Raw genomic sequence first — 21,306 nt, forward strand, 5'->3', positions numbered from 1 at the left:
AATTGTTATTTTCATTTCAAAGTCTCATTTAATCATCTTAATTGTATTGTATGTATTTCTTTCCTATCGACCTTCCTTTCATTTTCAACTCATCCCTAACAGTATGGATGTAACATTTAGGAAATAGCCATATCCCAGAATATCTTAGGGGTCCTATACGTCCAAATCCACAGTGATCCATTTTGATTCCATTCCTTAGTTCCTCGTGTCCATATCATAAGTTGCCGCAATCGGATCAGCTGTAGATAGACCTATTTCACCAAAGGGTTATACCTCCAGTTTCGCTGGTTGTCAAGATCATGCTTCATCCACTAATTATGTCCGTATTCGAGATGATCACGCATATACTCTGTAATGTAGCAGCGGTAAAAATCGTGTATGAATAAAATGTAAATGCATGTGTCTGAAAGTGGGGTTATGACGAGTTATTAGCTATAGTATGAGTAAAAAATCACATTTCAATGTATATCAAGTTTGCATATTTCAGTAGCTGAGTAACTACAAAGAATAAAAGCAACAACGAAAAAGACTGCCCATACTTTGAAAATGTTTGCCTGATCGTGAATTTGAATTCCTTTTTTTTTTCACATGAGAGTTGCCCTTGTTTGTTTGTTTATGTGTGTGTTTGTGTGTGTGTGTGTGTGTGTGTGTGCTTGTGTGCATTTTATGTTGTTTGTTTGTTTGTTTCATTTCCATCTGAGAAGATGGCCGGATAGCACATATTCGTGCATGAGTTGTGACTCTCTCACACACGGGACCATCATTCGAAGAGTTTTATCGCAAAATGTGCTAAGCACCATTTTTGAACGTTTCACAGTAAGCAATGGTAAGTCCATCATCAGATAGAGCAAAAATTAAATACTTGTAACATAACAATATTCTAGAAGTTGTGATTCAAAATATCTGTATTTTCTCATCATTTTCTTTGTTTTCTAGCAGCTTTAATCACAAACATCTCAACAAGAATGCATGAAGCTCAAAACTCTTCATTTTATATCCGAGGGACAGAGTGCTTTGGCTCTCACTAGAGGGGACGGTATGATCAAAAACAACATTGCTCAATGGGACTCGGGAATCGAACTCGGGTCCCTTGGATCGTGAGGCAGACGAGCTACCGACTAAGCTAAGTCACCACCCTGTTGTCTTTGTTTTTTTCTTTCTAAGGGGATTTTTGTCTAGTTTATGATGGTTTAGCAATTTATCATCATGTATTGTTTATGAGCAGATTGCAAACGACAAGCTCTGCTTTTTAGCATTCCCTTCCATTTCCAATTAATTTTTATTTTGTATTGTCATGAAAGACATAGCACTTATTGCATTTTAATTCTTAGTGTTTTTCTTGATAACAATTTTGTATTGATTTTTTTTTGCACGTATGTGTATTCAAATGTCTACTTTCGATTGCATTGGAAATTGATTAAATGAATGACAAATGATCATGCTTTTACGTCGCATAATTGCTTTAACATTGTTACACTGGTATTTAGCCATGAACAATTTAAGAGAATGTTTCCTCACCTCTTGTTGACAAGAAAGCAAGCAGAATGAATAGTTGCTGGAATATTGTCACCGCAAGCCACAGCCTACCCCCTCTGTGATTGTATAGGGAAGCAAGGAAATGAAGAGGTGACGTCACTTCCGGCACTTTTACGAAGTGGAGGCTGGCACAGCCATGAGGTACAATACGTTTAATGGTGTTCGTATCCTGGTTCAATTATTATGTATATCCAACATGGTAAATAGCTGGTTAGGGATAATGTCTTAGAGAATTTTCCATCGACTATATGATAATTATGAAGCTTCTGCTTTTCTCTCTTACTCTCTCCCTCTTTGTCTGTCTCTCTCTCTATCTATCTCTCTCTCTCTCTTTCACGGAGAAGACTTTACATTTGAAGATGTCAAAATTAATCGAAATGCTATTCATTCACTAAATAATTCAATTCACCTCAATGTTAAGTGAATTCACTAAGTCATTCAAACGAGTAATCTTCGTTGCAAATGAATTCACAAGAACGAATAGACCAACAAAGCAGCAAGAATGTTATAACTATTTTGAACTACAAAATTAATCACTCTATAAAAGTAAGACGTTACAACACAAGTTTCACATGGCCTCATAAGGCTACTTGGCGAACTATATGTTTATAGGGGTGTCACGTACGTGATTTGCATATTCGAAATTTTGAGGTTTACGGTAAAAATGGCAATTCACATGTAAGTATAGGTTATACATCTCTGTACCAACTGCGGTTTGATTCGTCTGGCTGCAAATGTCCATTACTTCACACTGACTACAGTAATTTTAGATCTATTCGATTTACCTATAGTTTGAACTGCCAAGAAATTTTGTGGTGTGCCGTAGGTCAATAGTTTCCCTCGAGTGCTCAACAGAAAAACAGGAATAATAACAATCAGTTCAGAACCAGTGCACATACATCACAACGACAATGATAATATTCATACCTTTCCTTCATACCGACGACAGATGACCGACTCAAAAACACTTTAGAATCCTTGGTAGTGCGCGATGTGTTGTGTGCTCCACCAACTAAGGGAAATTCGTTAGGTAGACCCGGAAGTCATTCCTGTACACTGGCTTATGAAAACAGTATACTGCTTGGTAGGTTGAAGAGACAAGACTTAATGCCGACTCACATTGAGAATGAACGTATTTTATGCTATATACGACTACGACAAATAGATGCACCGGCCGGGGGTGGGGGGGGGGGGGGTGTGGTGCAGAAAACGTAAAAGTAATTGATTTGCCACCCGCGGTATTCCGGGAAATTAAGTTATGTTACAAGTTCAAGGTACAACAACTATAAAGAACGGATCTGTGAAAACTTGAGGTATTTATGGGACAACAGAATGTGACAAATAAGTCATTGTCATTTTGTACAGTTGAATGCCAGTAATTTAAGGCACTCTAATTTGATGAAAGGTGCTGAATATACGTGTTTGAATGTCGGTTGACAGTGACGACAACGGGAACAGAATTGATGAATAACTGAGTGAGCTATTAGTTAACTATGTCCAAATTGATCAATGAATCAATTGATTAGTTAATGGATATAAGAAATAGAAACTAAATTTTAATATTTACATACATGGACAGAGATCGAGAGAGAGAGAGAGAAAGAGAGAAAGAAAGAAAAGTAAGAAAAACGATCATTTCATCTTGCTTGAATTCTTAATTTGATCACTGATAAGCAATAGTGCACTGCAGACTAGGTATGGGTGATTGTATTGCCAACTACACCTCCCTCATCCAAGTGAACTCCACCCTTTGACCTGTAAACGTATTCGATTTCTAGCCCCTCCACTTCAAATTAACGGTTCTAGATTACTTCTTAGAATTTGTCGTTATGGTCAATAGCTGAGGAGAAAATCAGGTTATCATTATTATGCATTCTCCAGGGATGCAGCGATATTCCGGTTTATCCGTTCTGCGGATGCGATCCGATGTCGTTTTGCCTTGGCAGATTTTAAGGGGAAGTCCCTTCTTTCCTCCAGGACCTGAAAACATCGCTGCAAGTGAAGTAGAAATCAGTCAGTGGTAAACACCAAACAACTGCACACAAAATACACCGGGATCCGTGACTGGTCAGTGAGGGGCACCTTCCTGGAGAGCTCGACCAATCACATACTTCGTCACTGTCACCTGTCGGTGACAGCGCGGCTTTCTAAAATGACATCCAGCAAGCTGATGATCTGCCGTACGAATCACCCCCAAGTCATAGAGAGCCCCTGTATAGAGCTCTATGCCTCAAGTACACACATTATTGTATGCAAAAATTAATTAACTGCTATGGAACGCCATGCGATGTAAAAATTGTAATCAGGTATTTTGATTGCGGAAGCAGCTGAAGCTCGAAGTGACTATTCACATGCAGTGAAGAGGGGGGGGGGGGGGGGGGTGTAAGTCTGCCTGAACATTAATAAGAACTACTGTAACACGGGTTACTATAGTCAAATATTATACCTTTGTCTTGGTGTTTGTGTAAGTAGCCTTTACTAATAAACTGTATCAACACTGCAAAACATTATGCGTCTTCTCGATTTCGGTTTAAATTAGGCCCTATAATTTCTCATTCAAGTGTTAGGCCTATAATGTATTATCGTCATTTCTATTTTTAACGATTTCTTCCAGTAAATCCTGGTATATAGGGCTGCCAACTCTCACCCATTGAGAGAGAGACTCACTCATTTTGGTCCTTTCTCACTCTAAAACTTTATTTCATATGCATGCACTTCTATTGATCTCACTCATTTTGACTCCTAAATTATAGCATTGGCCTATGGGAGTCTCACTCTCAACTAGTTTCCAATGTTGGCAGCCCTGGGTATATCCCTCTCTCTCTCTCTCTCTCTCTCTCTCTCCTAACTAAGGTAGTGTACTCTTTTCTGATGCACGCAAAAATCAATTGACGTGAAGTTTTCCTGTGATTCTTAGCAGTAAAGTGAAGATACACTGCATTCCAATACGATGGACTGTTTTGCATGCACTGTTGTACTCCACGTTTGCAGATAACCCCGGCCCAGGGTTCCGTTTGACTTCTATATCTTTTAAAAGATCTATACAACCCTTTTATTTCTAACTGCCACTCACATTATCTGTCTACCTCCACTTTTTGATTTCCAATGAAATATTTGGGGTTATATTATCATGGTTACACTTTAAGGCATACCATTTGCAGATGAAACAAAAACCCAGCATTAATTAGTGCTTCAAAATAGTTCTAAAATGTGAGTTAGGAATAGAAACAACTACTGTAAAAATTTGAACCCGTATAATTGATGTCAAGTGTTGTTAAATACACAAAATGTAAACAATAGTTATAATAAAAATGTTTCCAGACTAAACCGTCTACAGTTACGGTTTATTGAGAAAAAAACATTTTTTTTTTTAATCTCCTTTTTATCTCCTATCTCCTTTTAGGCTTTATTGCGATTTTTTTTTTTTTAATGGTAGGATGTTTCATGATACAACAGACCTACGTTATAGGACCCTATGCATCAAATGAGATATCTTGAACATTTTTGAAATCTCTGCTCCCAAAGGTAAACTAGTACCTTTAATATTATGTGTACATTGTGTTGATAAGATTTTATTGCTATGCGAAACAGCGGGAAATAAAACAATACGCAAGGTTGTTATTCGTATAAACACATAGTTGATTCACGGCGTTATTATCATGTTTTATACTCGGATTGTACACACTATCCATGTTGTAACTATACTTTATAATGATCATGTATGTGTACTGCTTGATATAGATTATTCAAGTATTCGATCATTAATAGTTTTATTGTTTTCTAAAGCAAGAAGTGTGTGTATACACTATATTTAAAAACAAAACACCGTCGCAGTTATGTACTTTGTGTCATTCAAACCGTGGGAGCGCAAAACAAGTAAGTGTGAAATTATCTTCCCTATTATTTAGTCCACGCAAAGACAACATAAAAAATGATTTCCTTTTTCTAGCTAGTAGGCCTATCAAACTGTTTGCAAGGATCCCGACAGCCCGTGAGGTTCGGGGACGCGGTTGTTGTGATGTTTATGATGGTTCTCAAAGAGAAATTCCCGCATGTGCAGAGATAAGACCCCTGGTGAGAGACTGGTTTGCTTACAATAGCACATTATAAGTTTCTAATCTGTTCATGCAAAATGAAAACTTTTGACCAGTAGTTTTTTAGTTGTTCGTGTAGAGCTGAAACACCTAATCAACTGTTTTGTCTGATGCTTTCACAGAGTAATTATTATAGAAACCAGACAGAGATAAAACTGCTGATTTGAGCATTTATCTATTTATTTTGTTTTTTTATTAATCTTTTTTGTAACACCACGGGCGTTCCATACCATACACTAGACGATGCGATAATGTACAAGGTACACGGCCGGATCGACCGCGGACCGGCCGCGGGCGCTAGGGCCGCGTGAACGCTCTCTCTCTTCTCGCCGCGGGCCGACCGACCCGCTGCTATTTCACGGCGTGCGGCGGCATCGCGATCGTCACTCTGCCTCCGAGCTCGATGTTATCAATCAGATTCTGCATGCATTGTACCCGATTCTCTGTAACGTTAATTCCAAATGTCGGATAATAGGACGGAAACTGCGGGAAATGGTCAGGAGATTTCGACAAGAAGGAGTGAAGTGTCAGTTAGTGGCCCCTCGCGGCCTCATACACTGATACATGCAGCAGGCAGCGCAGCTGTGGTAGTGTACAGTCTGTTCCATGTTGACAAAGTACAAACTTGTAATTTCTTCGTGTCAGAATGTCTGGGTGGTTACTTCCTGTTACTATTGAGTGTTTGGATTGTTGTCTGCAGTAGTCTAGCTACAGCATTTAGAACAAAATCTAACGTTAGAGGTCTAGAATTTAATAGAAAAGTTCTAGAAATCCAGTAGAAACTAGTCAGCTGTTGATGCCGATCCAACCAAGTGTGGTCATGGTATGGTGGCTGATGACTTTTGATGAGATTGAGAGCTCTTCAAATGAACATGAAGAAGGATGGAACATGAACGATGGCTTCTTCGTCATGCAGACTTCTTCAACTGAGACAGGCTCGGACTCTAGTTGAGGCCGTCACAGATGAAAATGTCAGGTACGTAGATACACAGTTACAGTTTCACTACTTGTAAGTTGTAGATAGACGATAGAGTCTACAGTAGCCCGACCAGACGCTGTGCGAATCAACAGCCATTTACAATGTATACAGCGACTGGGCGCAAGGGCTGTATTAATTCTTAATTGAAGCAGCCATTGGCATAAATTTACACCTTGTTACAAAATGTCGGCAGTAGTAACACTTAACTTACAGGTGCGAAAGTACACTACCAGTACCACTACTAGTGCCTAAGATGTCTTCTGCTTTGTTCTGTCTTGAACCTGTTTGTTTGTGTGTGTGTGTGTGTGTGTGTGTGTGTGCTCGTCTATACTTTCGAGTGTACATAGATGACATGCACATTGTACACATAGGCCTACAAGTTGGAAATGTGGCTATTATGGCTCAGCTCAGGGAGACGTACACTCTTCAATGGCTGCAATCCAATGTCCAGTCATTAGTTTAAACAGGTTTTTGAGATTCATGTGGGATGAATCATTTGTTGACATTCAAAATGGATCCTAGGAAGTGGTAAATTTAATATCCAAGCTCAGAATTGTGTGTATTTCCATTAAGTCCGACACAAGCAGGATCTAGACTTTGTCAGGCACTGTAGTGTAAGATGTGCATTTATCAGTGATTTTACAAGCATCCTTACACTTTGTAAGTGTACATCGTATTTTCATTGTTATGAAAACAGTTTGATTATCAGCCTACTGGAGGAGGGTAGTGCTGCTCCAAATCTCATCTTGCCATCAGAAGGCGTTAGCCCGTTCCATCTCGCTGTTGGATCAGAGTCCAGACATGCACTGCACATGACATTGCTGTTCTTGGAGCATGGAGGAGATCCTAATGTAAGGTATGAGAACCTGCCAGTACAATGTACAATTGTACACAGCCTCAGATCTTGGCAAGAGTTCCTTTTGGGACAGCCTCCTAAAAGTGAGTGCGTGCATCCATGTGTATCGCAAGCAGGGTTAGGCTAGAGGTAGAGTTGTATAGATCTGCACTGACCCACTGTAGTACTAGAATTGGGATGGCTACCCCACAGCACAACTTTCAAAGTCAAAGAGCAGATTGTCAAGTTGCAATACCATCCCAGCCAAGTTCCTGCAAATTTCCAAATTGTGTTTTTTACATCATTACATTTACAGGTTTGCACGCTCTTGAAAAAAAAAAAAAAACACAAACAACAAAACACAAGAAACAAAAACAGATTATTTGTTTCTTTTCTGACGAGATCGAATTTGGTATAACTGCTAACTTTTAAAATAATTGGGAACCTTTCAATACCTACAGTCCCAAAAGGATGAGGCTACATGTAAATCTCCTGTAAGTTTCAGAGTACTCCAAAGCAGAATCTCTCATCCTACACATCAGCATTATTAGATTGTTCACTCACTTTATTGTAAAGGTCAACGGAGGGATTGACCCCGGTCCACGTGGCAGCGTCGTGGGGGCGTTTCCAGGCCCTGGAGGTGCTGCTGCGCAACGGTGGGGACCCGTCCCTTCAGGATGAGGATGGGAACACGGCCAGCAGCATGGCCAGGACCAACGGCCACTGGGATTGCATCAATCTCCTTGAGTCTTGGCTTGTCGACTTGGAGGAGGGTGAGGAGGAGGAAGAGGAGGAGGCATTGGTAGACACCAGACAGATGAGAGAAGAGTTGGAAATGGCGCCGTCATCCTGGCAAACTTTATCTCGCGAAAATACATCAGGTAAGTGCTCAGGAAAACAAAAATAATAAAATGCAAACCATCGCCAAAGGAGACTTCACCATACATTTCAGATATACTTTGTTATCTCATAAGAATGTTAAAAATGTATCTTTCAAATTTACGCTGCCATGGCTCGTAGGCCTACCAATGTATTTTGCTGATAGCAGTTATTACACACGCTACACATACTTACAGTGTACACTGACATTATACATGTACAAACCTGAATGTTTCAATGAATGTTTATTTTTCTTGTGGAGGCGAGGCATTTTTTTTCCTAAAACACATTTTTATTGTGTGTGTTCTCATTTGGAATCACAGAGCATACACAAAGACAAACATTCGTTAACTTACAAACTGTATCATGCTAAAGGGGTCCTACATGTAAATGTGTTATTTCACTCTCAGACAAAAACAGTGTGTTATCATGGACAAACCTTTGAAACAGAATGATAGTTTTGTCTCAAAAAACCTTACACAGTATATCTTTTTTTCTCTTTTGTTTTGACAAATATGCCTGTTCCTACCTCCGTGTGAATGTATTCTAACATTTAATATCAACAGTGTTTTGTTTTAACATGCAGAATGAACAGAGCGCACATGCTACGGTGTGGCTGATTTACTTGCAAACACACTTGAATGTTCATGACTATGTGACGTAAGTGCCAAGTCTGTATGGAAAGATACGATTGCTCACAATCACGTTGATCAATTAGAAAGATAACAATAGAATGAAGACATAGAAGTGGTCTTAACTCTCAATGGTTTTTGATGTGTTGATTCTGTTCTGACGCTTAACAGGCTCGGATCCCTACAATGAAAATGACTGGCAGTCTTTCTCAAGAGACGAATCCACCCAGGGCTGTACGATTGAGACAACTCATAGCCAGCTTTCTCCCACCTCAAGAAGCAACCAGGAAGCGTACAACGTCACCAACGATGCAACCTGGAGTCCTTGCTCAGTCACTAGTTCTATCATCAGTTCCACAGACGGAGACACGGTGACGAAATCGTGTTTGAATGATCTTGACACAGTCAGGGATGAAGATAGTGTGGACTGGGAAATAATGTTCCCTAAGCATGAGACTGCCCTCACAGACACATTGACATCTTCCTACGTAGAAAACACCCTTGATTGTGCACTTGAGTCATTTAGCATCAGTAATTACAGTCTAAGGAGTCGTAACAGTTCGTCACCATCAGGGAACAGTTCAAGCACAAAACAAGTTGTCCAGTCTGAGTGTCCCAGCAATGTGTCAAACGTTGTCGTTGCTCATGAGTCCCCATACCGTAGTGACTGCAATGACAACTGCCTCAGTGATGATGGGAGTCCACAGGAGAAAGTAATAGACAGAGAGGGAAGCATTGACTCTAATGACAGTAAGGATTTGTCTGACTCGAATGCGGAAAATGATAACAATGCATCTTGGGGTGACGGGATGCATGGGGGCATTGGTTTGGATGTCACCTCGCCAGATCACACCGTGTTCTTTTCCAAAGCAAAAGCAAGGGACCGGAGGAGAACTATGGCGACTTCCCTCCACCGTCCTCTGCCACACCTCTCACAAGCGGAAGACGATTATGAGGAGGAATCTCCTGACTCTTACTCCAGCTCCAGCCCTGAAGATGCCATCAGTGATGAAGAATCCCAACTGTCGGATGACCCACAAGATGCAGAGAGATGTGGGCAGGAAGCTGCAGGACACTTATGTGTGGGGTCAAGTGAAGTGCCTGCTGCACAAGATCAAACACCTCCGACTGAATCGGCTGCATCTGGTCCTGAGATATCGGTCAATCCTCTCTCAGAAGATGCTTCAGGTCCATCAGAAGAGACCCATCCAGAATCATCAGACTCCTCCGCGATATCCTTTCACACTGCAGTCGATCCCGAGCAAAACCCACAGGAAAGTGCCCAACCGTTGGTGTCCTCCCACGCTGTGTATCACAATCGAAAATCTGGCATATCACTCATAGAGCAACACTTCCCGCCCGCTTTGGGAAGCGATTCTTCTCTGCTGGACTTCAGCATAATCAGTGACCAGACAGTGGTTTATGACTGGACCTCATTTCAGTCAGAGAGCCTGGACTCAGACCAGCCAGAGAGACTAGTGGTACCACCAGAACTGGTGAAGCTATCCAATGCAGAGATTTTGGCAAAGTTGAAGGAACATGGTGAGGACACTGGTCCAGTAACTGCAACGACACGCTCAGTATACCTTAATCTCCTGGCGAGGCTTTTAAAAGACGATGGCAGCAGTGCTGCAGAGCGGTTGAGTCGGAAGCAGGGACAAGGGAAAAATGGTAAGATAAGACTGGTATGCTTTTCAAGAACCTAGAAGTGCATTTTGTTTTCTGCTAGATATGCTCAGCAATAATTATACAACATTGTAGTGATTTTGCTGAGCAAATTTACTATAGTGTATCAGCTACCATTATGCAATGTCAGATAACACGTGCCCCACTTGAACAATGGGAGAAAATAAAATCTAATTGTTATGTGGCATGAATACACTTAAAATGAAATTTTCATTTATATAGGTCCTTTTTTTTTTTCTCAGCAACCCTAGAGATAACAAGTATTCTCCATCATTTTCTGGAAGATACTACCTACCCATACATCCACATCTTAAAAGCTACGTTGTACAGGTGTGCTCAATGGAGCTTATGATTAATGATTATACATGTATTTCTACACACACACACATTTATGCATTGATTGGCTGGATCTCTCTCAGACTTTCACTACGAGCTTGCTGGGGTACTAAACGGCACGACGCCCATCCTGGACCGCTGCAATCTGGAGATGCAGATGGTGAGCCAGTTCCAGAAGCCTGATCCAAAGAGGAAGTGGAGGGAGGGCAAACTCAAGTCCTCTTTCAACTACCTGTTGCTTGATCCGAGGGTGTCCAGGGATCTACCAAGTCGGTCAGTGACCAGTTGTTTCACCTCTTTGCCCCCTAAACGAAACAGTCCTCCTATTGTAGAGACCCATCCCTTTCATTGCCTGTTTACAGCTCCCAGAGACCTAATACAAAAGTGTACAAGCTCTTAACCTGTTGAGGATGGGCTGATTTTGTTGCAACACCATTTCCCATAGACACTTGCCCGAGTATACATGTACTTGAGACTCGTCCGAAACGGTTGAAGTGTCCTTGACATTTTGTAATTGAGTGAAATCTTGTAGTTATTAAGAGAGGACAGGTTACAAATATCTTGTGGGATTCATTTTTTGTACAATGTCCCGGGGTATCCATGTTGGTCAGTAGACAATAATCTGCTTCTGTCTTCAAAGAAAGAAAAAGCAGACAAAATGTTTTCATTGTCTTCCCAATGGAACTTTTATCACAAATCACTAATACAAGCAAATGCAAATGTTTAAAAATTGTCTGCTCACACAGTTCATTTCAAAATGATTCTTATGACAATGCTCCTTTGCATCGCTGGAAAGCTGTTCATAGTGAACAGTGTTCATGTTTATTTGTGGTACAGTGGACTCCCGTTATAACGAAGTCCTCGGGACCGGCAGTTTTCTTTCGTTATAACGAAATTTCGTTATAACCGAATGAAGAAACAATAAAAATACATAGAGTTGATAATGTTGCGGCCCTAAATTTCATTTCGTTGTAACCGGAATTTCGTTATAACCGTGTTCGTTATAACGGGAGTGCACTGTATTGATTGATTGCCAAGATTGTAAATGATGCAATTACATACTATAAAAAGGACTCACTTTTATGGGGTTTACCAAAAACGAAATCAAGCGTGCAGCACAGCATGATGGGGTTTGAACTGTGATGGTTAGTGCATTGATATGTACTGTATATCCAAATTCGAATGAATATGGAGTACCTACCACATGCTATGAGGATTAGAAACAGCACTGGCTATTGGGCAGAAGGTTGGTGGTGTAGTGGATATGACGCCTGTCCAGTGATCAGGAAGTTGTAGGTTCGATTCCTGCTCAAGTATGAATGCCCATGACTTCTTTTGTCATGGCTACTACTAAAACACTGATACAACTGTATGTATTTGTGTCAATGTAGGGCAATTTGTCAATCAGATAGAATAAGTACCGTATATTTATCATTGTCTTTCATCAATCACATGTAGATACCCCAACCTGACTCATTTGGAGACACTAACAACATTCGTCTCTGCCATCTTCTATGTGGGAAAGGGCAAGAGGTCGCGACCTTATGCTCACTTTGAAGAAGCTTTGCATCACAAGAACAAGACCATGGCCAAGAAGGTATGACAGTGAATAAAACATGGTATGGTAACATTTCATGTGTTTGATGATCATACATAAAGGCGCGGTTATCTCTTTTTTTCTCAAGCTTTGATGGTGATGGAGAGGTTTTTGTTGTGTGTTTGTCATTATTCATTTTCATAAAAGACATAAGCTCACATATTTTGTGGGTGCCTGATTAAGAGGCATAGTGGTTGAATGAGAACTGTGCATCCACTTAAAAAAAGAAGAAGCAAAGTTAATGATTTCATGATACTTGTGTCGTAGGAGGCAGTGTTTTGATGCGTTGTAAATATCACAACATCAGTCGACTTACAAAAATAGAACCACCCCAAGATATGTGAGATATACAGTATATTGCTTGTTGCTGCAGAATCACAACACCAGCAATATGTGATACATAGATGAAATAAATATTTTTCAATGTGATAATCTCTTGAAACTCAGTAGAGACGTACATTGCACAGAAAACATGTTATTAATGGATATTTTTGCTCACTCTCTTGCTGCATTTTACTGACAGAGCAATACACAGTTTAGTGGCATAATGCACATGTTTCTCGTGTTCTCTCTGTCTGTCTGTCTGTCTGTTTCTTTCTCCAGCCCGGTAAGAAAGTTCTCCACATCTTGGACATCTGGTCGGGAGGAATGGGCGTTATATCTCTCCACATCTTCCAGAACGTCATCCCCGTGGAGGCGTATACGAGAGAGGCGTGCATGATCGATGCCCTCGGTGAGTCAGTGGCTCCATACATACATCACACTGAGTTGTATTTCTTCAGATTGTCCTCGCAAATACTTGAAATCTTATGGCTTTGGTGAAGAAAGAGTTATAAAACGGGAATACATGTATGGATCCTGATCAAATCAGTCTTTTATTGTTTGCCTATAGGCCCGAATATAGCTTTCACCAGGCATTAACATACTGCTATCTGCTACTAATGCCTGCTCATCTGCACTCAGTTGCACTGCCTGTGTATTATGAATAGATTTCAGTGTGTTTAATATTTGTATAATGTTTGGCATGTCACAAGCTGTTATGTCATTTAAGGCAATAAAAGTATCACATTGCATAGTCTCCCTTCCAAACTCATACTCTGGATTCCTTTAGCTGCTGAGCAAGCTCCTCTAGTTAACAAATGCTCTCACAGCTACGCAAAAGATAATTGCTTTGTTTTTGAAGTCCCACTGTGAAATGCTCGCCAGAGGTTTTCATTGCTGCTTGATTGCAATGGAAAATTGGTTAAAAATCATTGTGAAATTTTCATTTTTGACATGAAGTTCCTCTAAGAATTTCCAGGATGAGTAGGGAAAACAAGATCTAAATCACTAATAAACCTTTCACATTATCAACTTCAGTATGCTACTAGATACTGGACAGTAAATTTGTGAAAAAGTTTGTGTTCAATCACAACTGTAAATGAAGATGCATAGTTGTGCCTTCACATGTATGTCTTTGGAGTCTTAAGCAAAATACTTTTGGAAGAAAGAAACAAGATGTTATTTTCGTCAGCTGCAGTGAAAATATAACAGATTGCATTAAGTTGTGAAATGGAGTGTTTCTGTGTTCACATGAATGATCCTACTGACATTAGCATTTCTTTCCTCATCCCCCCATCTTTCTGTCACGCCATACGTGATATCGTAGGATTGACACGGTTGACAAATGCCAAGCGAGGTGACTACTATGGCGTCTCTCACTCATGGACGGCGAGCAAGAAGAGGCAGGTCGGTGTGCACCTTCTCCACAAGGCGTGCCAGATATTCCTCATGGAGGGCGAGCGGCAGATCCGACAGTCAGATATCGTCTCAGGCCAGTGAAAATTTTAGCAGTTCACTGCTGGTTGTGCTACTGTATATACACATTGTATTCATGCACATTGCATGTATACAGCACTTGTGGATTGCACACTGTGTTTTGTTTGCAGGGGTTCTGAAATACATGTAGCTGTCACCACCATTTTGTTTTGTTTTTTTCTGTAAACTCTGAAGGTGTAATTTTGAAAACACACAAAACCAGCCTGCTGAATGCTATTGTAATAGAAATCATCATGCCTAAAGACCTTGATCAGTTTGCTTTAGTTCAGTGTAGGTACCTGTAGATCGTAGTTGTTTATTTTGCCTTTCTGTCTTGCCTTGGACAAGATTTTATCCAGCAGGAATTCTAGGTGTAATAACTTCATGATCAATACTGCTGAGAATGATAACACCGCTATTGGCACTGTAATATCCCAATGCCCAGCATGTCTTTGGTGGATGCCTTTCACACTGTGGCAGCAGTCTTAGGCTCTCATGCAACAAGTAATCCACGAGTACATTTTATTGTGTTTCTGTTTGAGATAACAACTCTCCTAATTCATATGGAGTTCTAGCCAGCCAAAAATTCAGAAAGTGTATTCAATAATTACAACAAATCTTCTGTCATGCCTACATTTCTATACAAGTAGGACAAAGTTCAACAGCTTGTGGGTACAACATGATGAAAAGAAAATACTAATCAAACTTTGGAAGAGCTATTTTAATAGTTTGGTCTGAATGCTAATATATAGCATTTTTATTTCTTTGATACAATGAAGGATGATGTGAGTATGCAATATCTTTTTCTATAATTTGTTTTACTTATATACATTTTTTAAATCTTTTGTCCAAAAGCATTATAGTGCTAGTGTAATTACTAGGATTGTCACTCTCTGCCCCATTTTCCCCCTGTAAATTGGACAGCAATAACTGGAACCATGTGTTGAAGACTAGTTAATCACCAAAATTGTGCAATGATTGGTAATTGATAGATTTTATCCCTCTTCAGTCTTTCATTCATCCGCTGTTCCATTCCAAAACTTTTAATATACACAAAGATACATTGTATCCAACCTGTGTCAGTACTAAAGTCTATTGTTTTTGAAAAATAGGTGATCTTGATGGTAGGACTCAAAGCTGTTGTTTTTTTAAATGTTAAGAGATGTCAGCTCTTTGTGAACTCCAAATAACTCCAAATAGATCTGGAACTGAATATGCCTGTTGATAGTAGGACTATCTACTGTAAAACGAGAAATGTTCGCGTGCATTTTAATTTCGCGAATTTCGCGAGCGCCAAGATTCGCGAAATTAAAATGCAGGCGAAAGTTCTTGTCTACACTGTATGCATTGAATGCCAGTGGCAGTTCGCAAAAATTTCATGCCGCAAAAAAGGCCGCCGCCGCCAATTCGCGAAAAATTCATGCCACAAATATATCATATTTTACAGTACCTGGGTATGCAAATTTTGCAATTAATATGGCTGTTTTAACCAGGAGGAATCAATCTGCTGGTGTTTATAAGCACCGCACCACCTGCTTTTACAGCTACTAGCTTTGATATGTAATTCAATCTAAAGCTTGAGCAAAATTGTTCAGACTAACATGGTTAAGTCCCTTCAAAGTTTTCACTTAGTTGTACATATACCTTGTGAAGTTTGCATTCCATTCTTTACCAAAAAAAAAAGAGAAAAAAATGTATTTTCATTAGTAATATTATTGCATTCCATGGGAATACCAGGATTGCTCTTTGGTTCACTTTGGAGGCTTATGTTCTTGCAAATTAGACTGTACTTTTTAATCTATTAATCTGATAGTGTTCCGGGATCTTAAAAAAGAATGCAAGCAATATTATTCTACCACCTGCCTCATGAATTCCAAGAAAATTGATATTGGCAATTTTTGGACCAATATTTTGTCACATTCTCTTTAGTTGCATGGATGATAATCGGTCCAGGCAGGGAGATTTGGGAGGTATCACTCACATACCTTGAGGTAGTGACGCTAGTCCTGTGTGAACGGAAGTGAACGGAAGTGAACGGAAGTGAACGGAAGTGAACGGAAGCCAGAAAAGTGAGAAGAAAATCCAGTTTGAAAGGAAGTTTAATTCGTCCTGGATAAACACATCTACACAGAGTGACCCATGGAGGGGACTTTCTGTGACCTGCCATTGTTTGTGTATGTGTCTGTGTGTGTGTCTGTGTACATAGATCTGTGTCTGTCTGTACAAGCGTGCCTTTTGATGGGTGAAAGCTTTGTTAAGTGAATAGCCAATAATTACCTGTTCTTTTGTAAGCACTAATGGAGTTGTGATTAGCTAGATAAAATAAGTGGGGTGCCTGGAGAATTGTGACCCAGTGTATTGTATAGAAGAGAATGGCATAATCTTCACTGTTATTGTACTAAGTAATGGGCTTCCACTCACAAAGCACCACTAGCTGGGGTAGTGTTGTGTGGACAAGTGCAAACATACTGGCATTGTTCATCGAAAGCCTTGTCCAAATTCTGAGAGCTATTTTTAATCTTGATGCTGTGTTGTTGTTGTTGTTGTTGTTGTTGTTGTTTTGTTTTGTTTTTGTTTTTGTTTTTGTTTTTTTTTGGGGGGGGGGGAGGGGAGTCTCAGTTTTGCAATTTTTTGTGAGTTCAAAAAATATGATGAATTAACAACTTGCCCAGATGTTGCCCTTTAGTCAGACGAGCACAAAGTATGGGAGTGGTGTGCTCATGCAACATGTAAGCAGATGCCTAGCATACTATCATTTGTATGTGCACCTTTTGGTAGCATTTCCTCTACCAGGGGTTCAAGTACCCCACTCAGAACAACTGAGTTGGCCAGGTTATTATTGACCACCGCCCGGGACACTGTGTTTGTGTACGCTGGCTGTACCGTCTCACTTACGGCTCACTTATGCCTAGTGTTACACTACAGTAGCAGCGGGCACTTTTTTCCTCCAGAACATGAACCCCCCTGGCCAGATACTCCCTAATAATGTACCAACTGGTATATGCTGAGTGCATACAAGAGGTACAATATATGCATTCCCAATTGCAAATTCAACCACTCACAAAATTTTCTTCAGGAAACATCTTAATGGCAAAATATTTGACATATGTGATGTTAGAAATTCAATGGCCAGTTTATCACAGGGCTGCCAACATTGGAAACTAGTTGAGAGTGAGACTCCCATACACATAGGCCAATGCTATAATTTAGGAGTCAAAATAAGTGAGATCAATAGAAGTGCATGCAAATGAAATAAAGTTTTAGAGTGAGAAAGGACCAAAATGAGTGAGTCTCACTCTCAATGAGTGAGAGTTGGCAGCCCTGTTATCATCCAGACATACCTGTATTAAAAAGTTGTGTGACTCTCATTGAACTGTACTTTCAAACATTCATTGACATTGTATATAGGGGCATTTCCACGGTAACTCACGTTACATTTTGAACTCAAAATTAGGTCGTTGAGATCAATATCCTTAAAACCTAATTAGTGATATGAGTTACAATATGTGAATGAGTATCATGCACCTCCACCCTACCTCACAGCAACATTACATCCACAGACTCTTATGAGAACTATGAGAAAAAACACTACAAATGTCGGTAACTCACGTTACATAATTTGGACATGCATGAATTTGGCATGTCTTATATTCAAAAGTTTCCTCAAACAAGAAACAGAGAGACTTTAAAGTCTATTGTGTCAAAGTCATGGACTAACAACATACATCACCGAGTATGGTAAAAATTCAAATTGTCTTACATTCTCCAGGTATCGTCATGTGAAGCGGTAACTCACGTTACGGTAACTCACGTTACAGTTTGTCCACATGATCACAAGATGATTTTTTGTCTTAATAATCCAAAGAAAACTTACCAAGACAACTTTTTTTCACAAAGAAACTCCATGAATTAAGAATCTAAATTGATTTGAACATTGATCTGACAGTAATTAATCCCATTTTATCCATGATATTACCAAAAGGCAGGAAACTTTACATTTAGAATACCAACTTGAAGATAAATTTCATTTCTAATTGAGTCGTTTTCCAAGCTTTCATTTGTACTGAGACAAAAATTGTATTCAACAAAATGATATGAAACAGAGTCTATTTAATTAAATTACACTCTTTTTCAGTTAACAAATGCATCAGAAATTGAGAATTTAATTGAGAATTTGATTTGATTGTTTTTTTATTTTACTAGATTTAAATGGATTTCAGGTTATCTAGATAAAACAAGTCATCCTTAAACTATTCCATTTAATACACTGAGTCACGAGACTAGAGACCTGTACATGTAGTCTGTGGAGAGTTTAAAGGTTCAGAAATGAATATTTCAATAAATCTTTTAACTTTTAAACAATGCAATTTATATTCCAATTATTTGATAATTGTTTGAATTACTCAATAATCAGTTGTTTGTATGTTTGATTTGTTTACAAATTCTTATACTAAACTGGTACAGAAATTAGACTTGAATTACAGAAACTGCAGATAAATTTTAGTTATCTGCTACCAGTATTTATCAGTTTAATAAAACATGTTCATAAATGTTTAAGCCTTAAAAAACAATGGCTTTGGTCTATGAAATGTCAAGCCATTATTTAAATTGTACATACATGTAAAAAGTATACCAGTATTTTCTAGAGTAATCATGCAGACTGAAGCAGTAAATCCCAAAGAAAAACATGAATAGTAAATATTTTGTGATCAGGAGGCTAACTATTAATATCACAAAAAATTGATAATTTGCTTTAAGGTACATGACTGTCCAGCTCTTAAAGAAAATGTCTGATAATGAGGTTCACATTCAACAAGTTTTTGGTAATAGATCCGCATGTAAAGTAAATCATAGTAAACATGGAAAAGTTTCATTGTAGGATTTTGCAACAATATAGCTAAAACCTCAGAGTAGAGTAGTATAAAACACATAAGCGTGTCAAATTCACAATGTTCAGTTCTCAAAAATCTCAGAAAAAACAGCAGGAAGCGAGCTCCAATCTGAAAATTCTGTTCGTACGTATGTAAATGTTTCAGCCTCATAAACAATTGCTTTGGTCTATACAGGTAGGTATAAACTATGAAATGTCAAATACATTGTAGTAATCACTTGAATTACAAAAACAAGAACTTCTCAAGAGTAATCATGCAGTGATTATCCCAATCAGGAGGCTATTAATAGTTATCACAAAATTTTGATAATTTGCTGGAACAAGGTCCATGCAGCTTTAAAAGAAATACAGTGTCTTTTAACAACTTTCGTAACAGATCAGTATACATGCACTGTAATATTAAATAGTAAATATGGAACAGTTTCTTTCAGAAGTTAACATGTGATGAACATGTGTAATTAATACATTGTACATGTAGACCAGTTGGGTTTGGTGATGGAGAGAGACCAAGAGAATAACAATCTACTGGAAATAGAATCTTAATACAAGTGTTCAGTAATCATGTACTCATTGGTTACTTACAATCACAACCTTCATATCATTTCTTGGTATTAAAGAAAAATCATGTCGGTAACTCACGTTACATTGTGGTAACTCACGTTACATGGTAACTCATGTTACAATTTTAAGACCTCTGTTATGAGAATTTGAAGCAAAGACTATAAGTCCCATCATATTTCTTGGATGTGTGCTGCATAGTTATTTGATAATCCAAAATACCATGTCTCAGTTGGGCATAGTAAAATTGCTAGGTTAAAAAGTTCATGTTTCGGTAACTCACGTTACAGCAGCTTCTCGAGCTATGTAAGAGCACGCTGGTGTCCAAAGTACATATCTGATATCGAGGTCTCCACTTTATTTACTGCTAGATTAATATATTTTTGATTTGTAAAACCAAACAAAGTTTGATTTGAGCCTCAAATATAAAAAATAATCACAAAGAGCAACAAAAATGAATTTTTAGGGATTTTTAGGTCAAAAAATGCTTTCTGGTTTCAAAAGGTATAAAAATGCACAAAAGGGAACTTTTCTTAAAGGTAAAGTTGGTTTCACACACTTCAAACTATGGCTAATAAAGTAAGATTATCAGTTGTCCTGAAATATGCGGGTAAAATTTTGGTGGTCATGTCGCACAACTCACGGAAATGCCCATAGACAGATTGTGGAAAGTAATGATTAACCAGTACTGACATCACTATGCCATACTTCAGAACAATTTTCCATGAGATTTGTTGCTGATCTTTACTGTATACATGTGTATATACTGTAAATATTGTTTGGCCAGAACAAAAAGTTAATATGTTATCATGCAGATAAAAGTGTGTTTCTTGTATATTGGTAAGTGTAGGAGAAAGTAAGACTATCCATGGCTGCTTTTTAAGAAGACAAAGAATGATTTTTGTTATTATGATTTTATTTTTTTCTAGGTTAATCATGATTATTTTTTCTAGGTTAATCATGATTATTTCCATATGGATCTGTTCATGCATATGTATCCATTTTTTGTTTAATCTTTTACCAACATGCTCACAATCATCGTTGTTGCTTGCCTTTGTACTATAGATGGTGACATCAGTGTAAAAGTAGTGTTCATACAAGTGTCTTTCCAGTATACAAACTGTAGTGCCAAATTCAGTGCTTGCCTCCTCCTCAGTAGAGAAATCATAACCCTGGCATTATCAGATATCTTCCAGGTTTGATGATTTTTTCTTCCTATGGGTGGGACTGGGATAGCAGAGCTTAAATTGAAGGGTTTATGCAATTCATTTCTGAATATACAAACACTAGACTAGTACAAAATAATCCACTTACTTGATACACACAGTATTTTTTTTTACTGACAGGTGTTTTGAAATCATCTTGTTTGGAAGGTGCAGTATAAGTGTTTTACATGTTTCTACAAAAATGTTTTACATTATGTCTACGAAAATGTTTTTCAAGTGCCAAAGTGAAATTATGTCATCTTTTTTTCTTTCTTTTATTA

General features: G+C 38.7%; 2 protein-coding genes across 2 annotated transcripts in view; one reads left to right on the top strand and one right to left on the bottom strand.

Annotated features, from left to right (window-relative positions):
- Positions 1-4,207, bottom strand: part of LOC140230611 (uncharacterized) — a 51,267-nt gene extending 47,060 nt beyond the window's left edge. The window contains exon 1 of the mRNA XM_072310752.1: positions 4,204-4,207. Within this exon, the coding sequence (XP_072166853.1) occupies positions 4,204-4,207 (4 nt within the window). The remainder of the gene's footprint in view (positions 1-4,203) is intronic.
- Positions 4,208-6,346: 2,139 nt separating this feature from the next.
- LOC140230827 (uncharacterized) lies at positions 6,347-14,395 on the top strand. The gene is made up of 8 exons (XM_072310970.1): positions 6,347-6,606; positions 7,307-7,465; positions 8,021-8,325; positions 9,127-10,626; positions 11,061-11,250; positions 12,436-12,574; positions 13,178-13,307; positions 14,223-14,395. The coding sequence occupies exons 1-8, from the start codon at positions 6,527-6,529 to the stop codon at positions 14,393-14,395; spliced, it is 2,676 nt and encodes an 891-aa protein (XP_072167071.1). The 5' UTR covers positions 6,347-6,526.
- The last annotated feature ends 6,911 nt before the right edge of the window (positions 14,396-21,306 follow it).

Source organism: Diadema setosum, chromosome 7 (genome assembly GCF_964275005.1).
Source record: "Diadema setosum chromosome 7, eeDiaSeto1, whole genome shotgun sequence".
In the NCBI taxonomy this organism is placed as follows: Eukaryota; Metazoa; Echinodermata; class Echinoidea; order Diadematoida; family Diadematidae; genus Diadema; species Diadema setosum.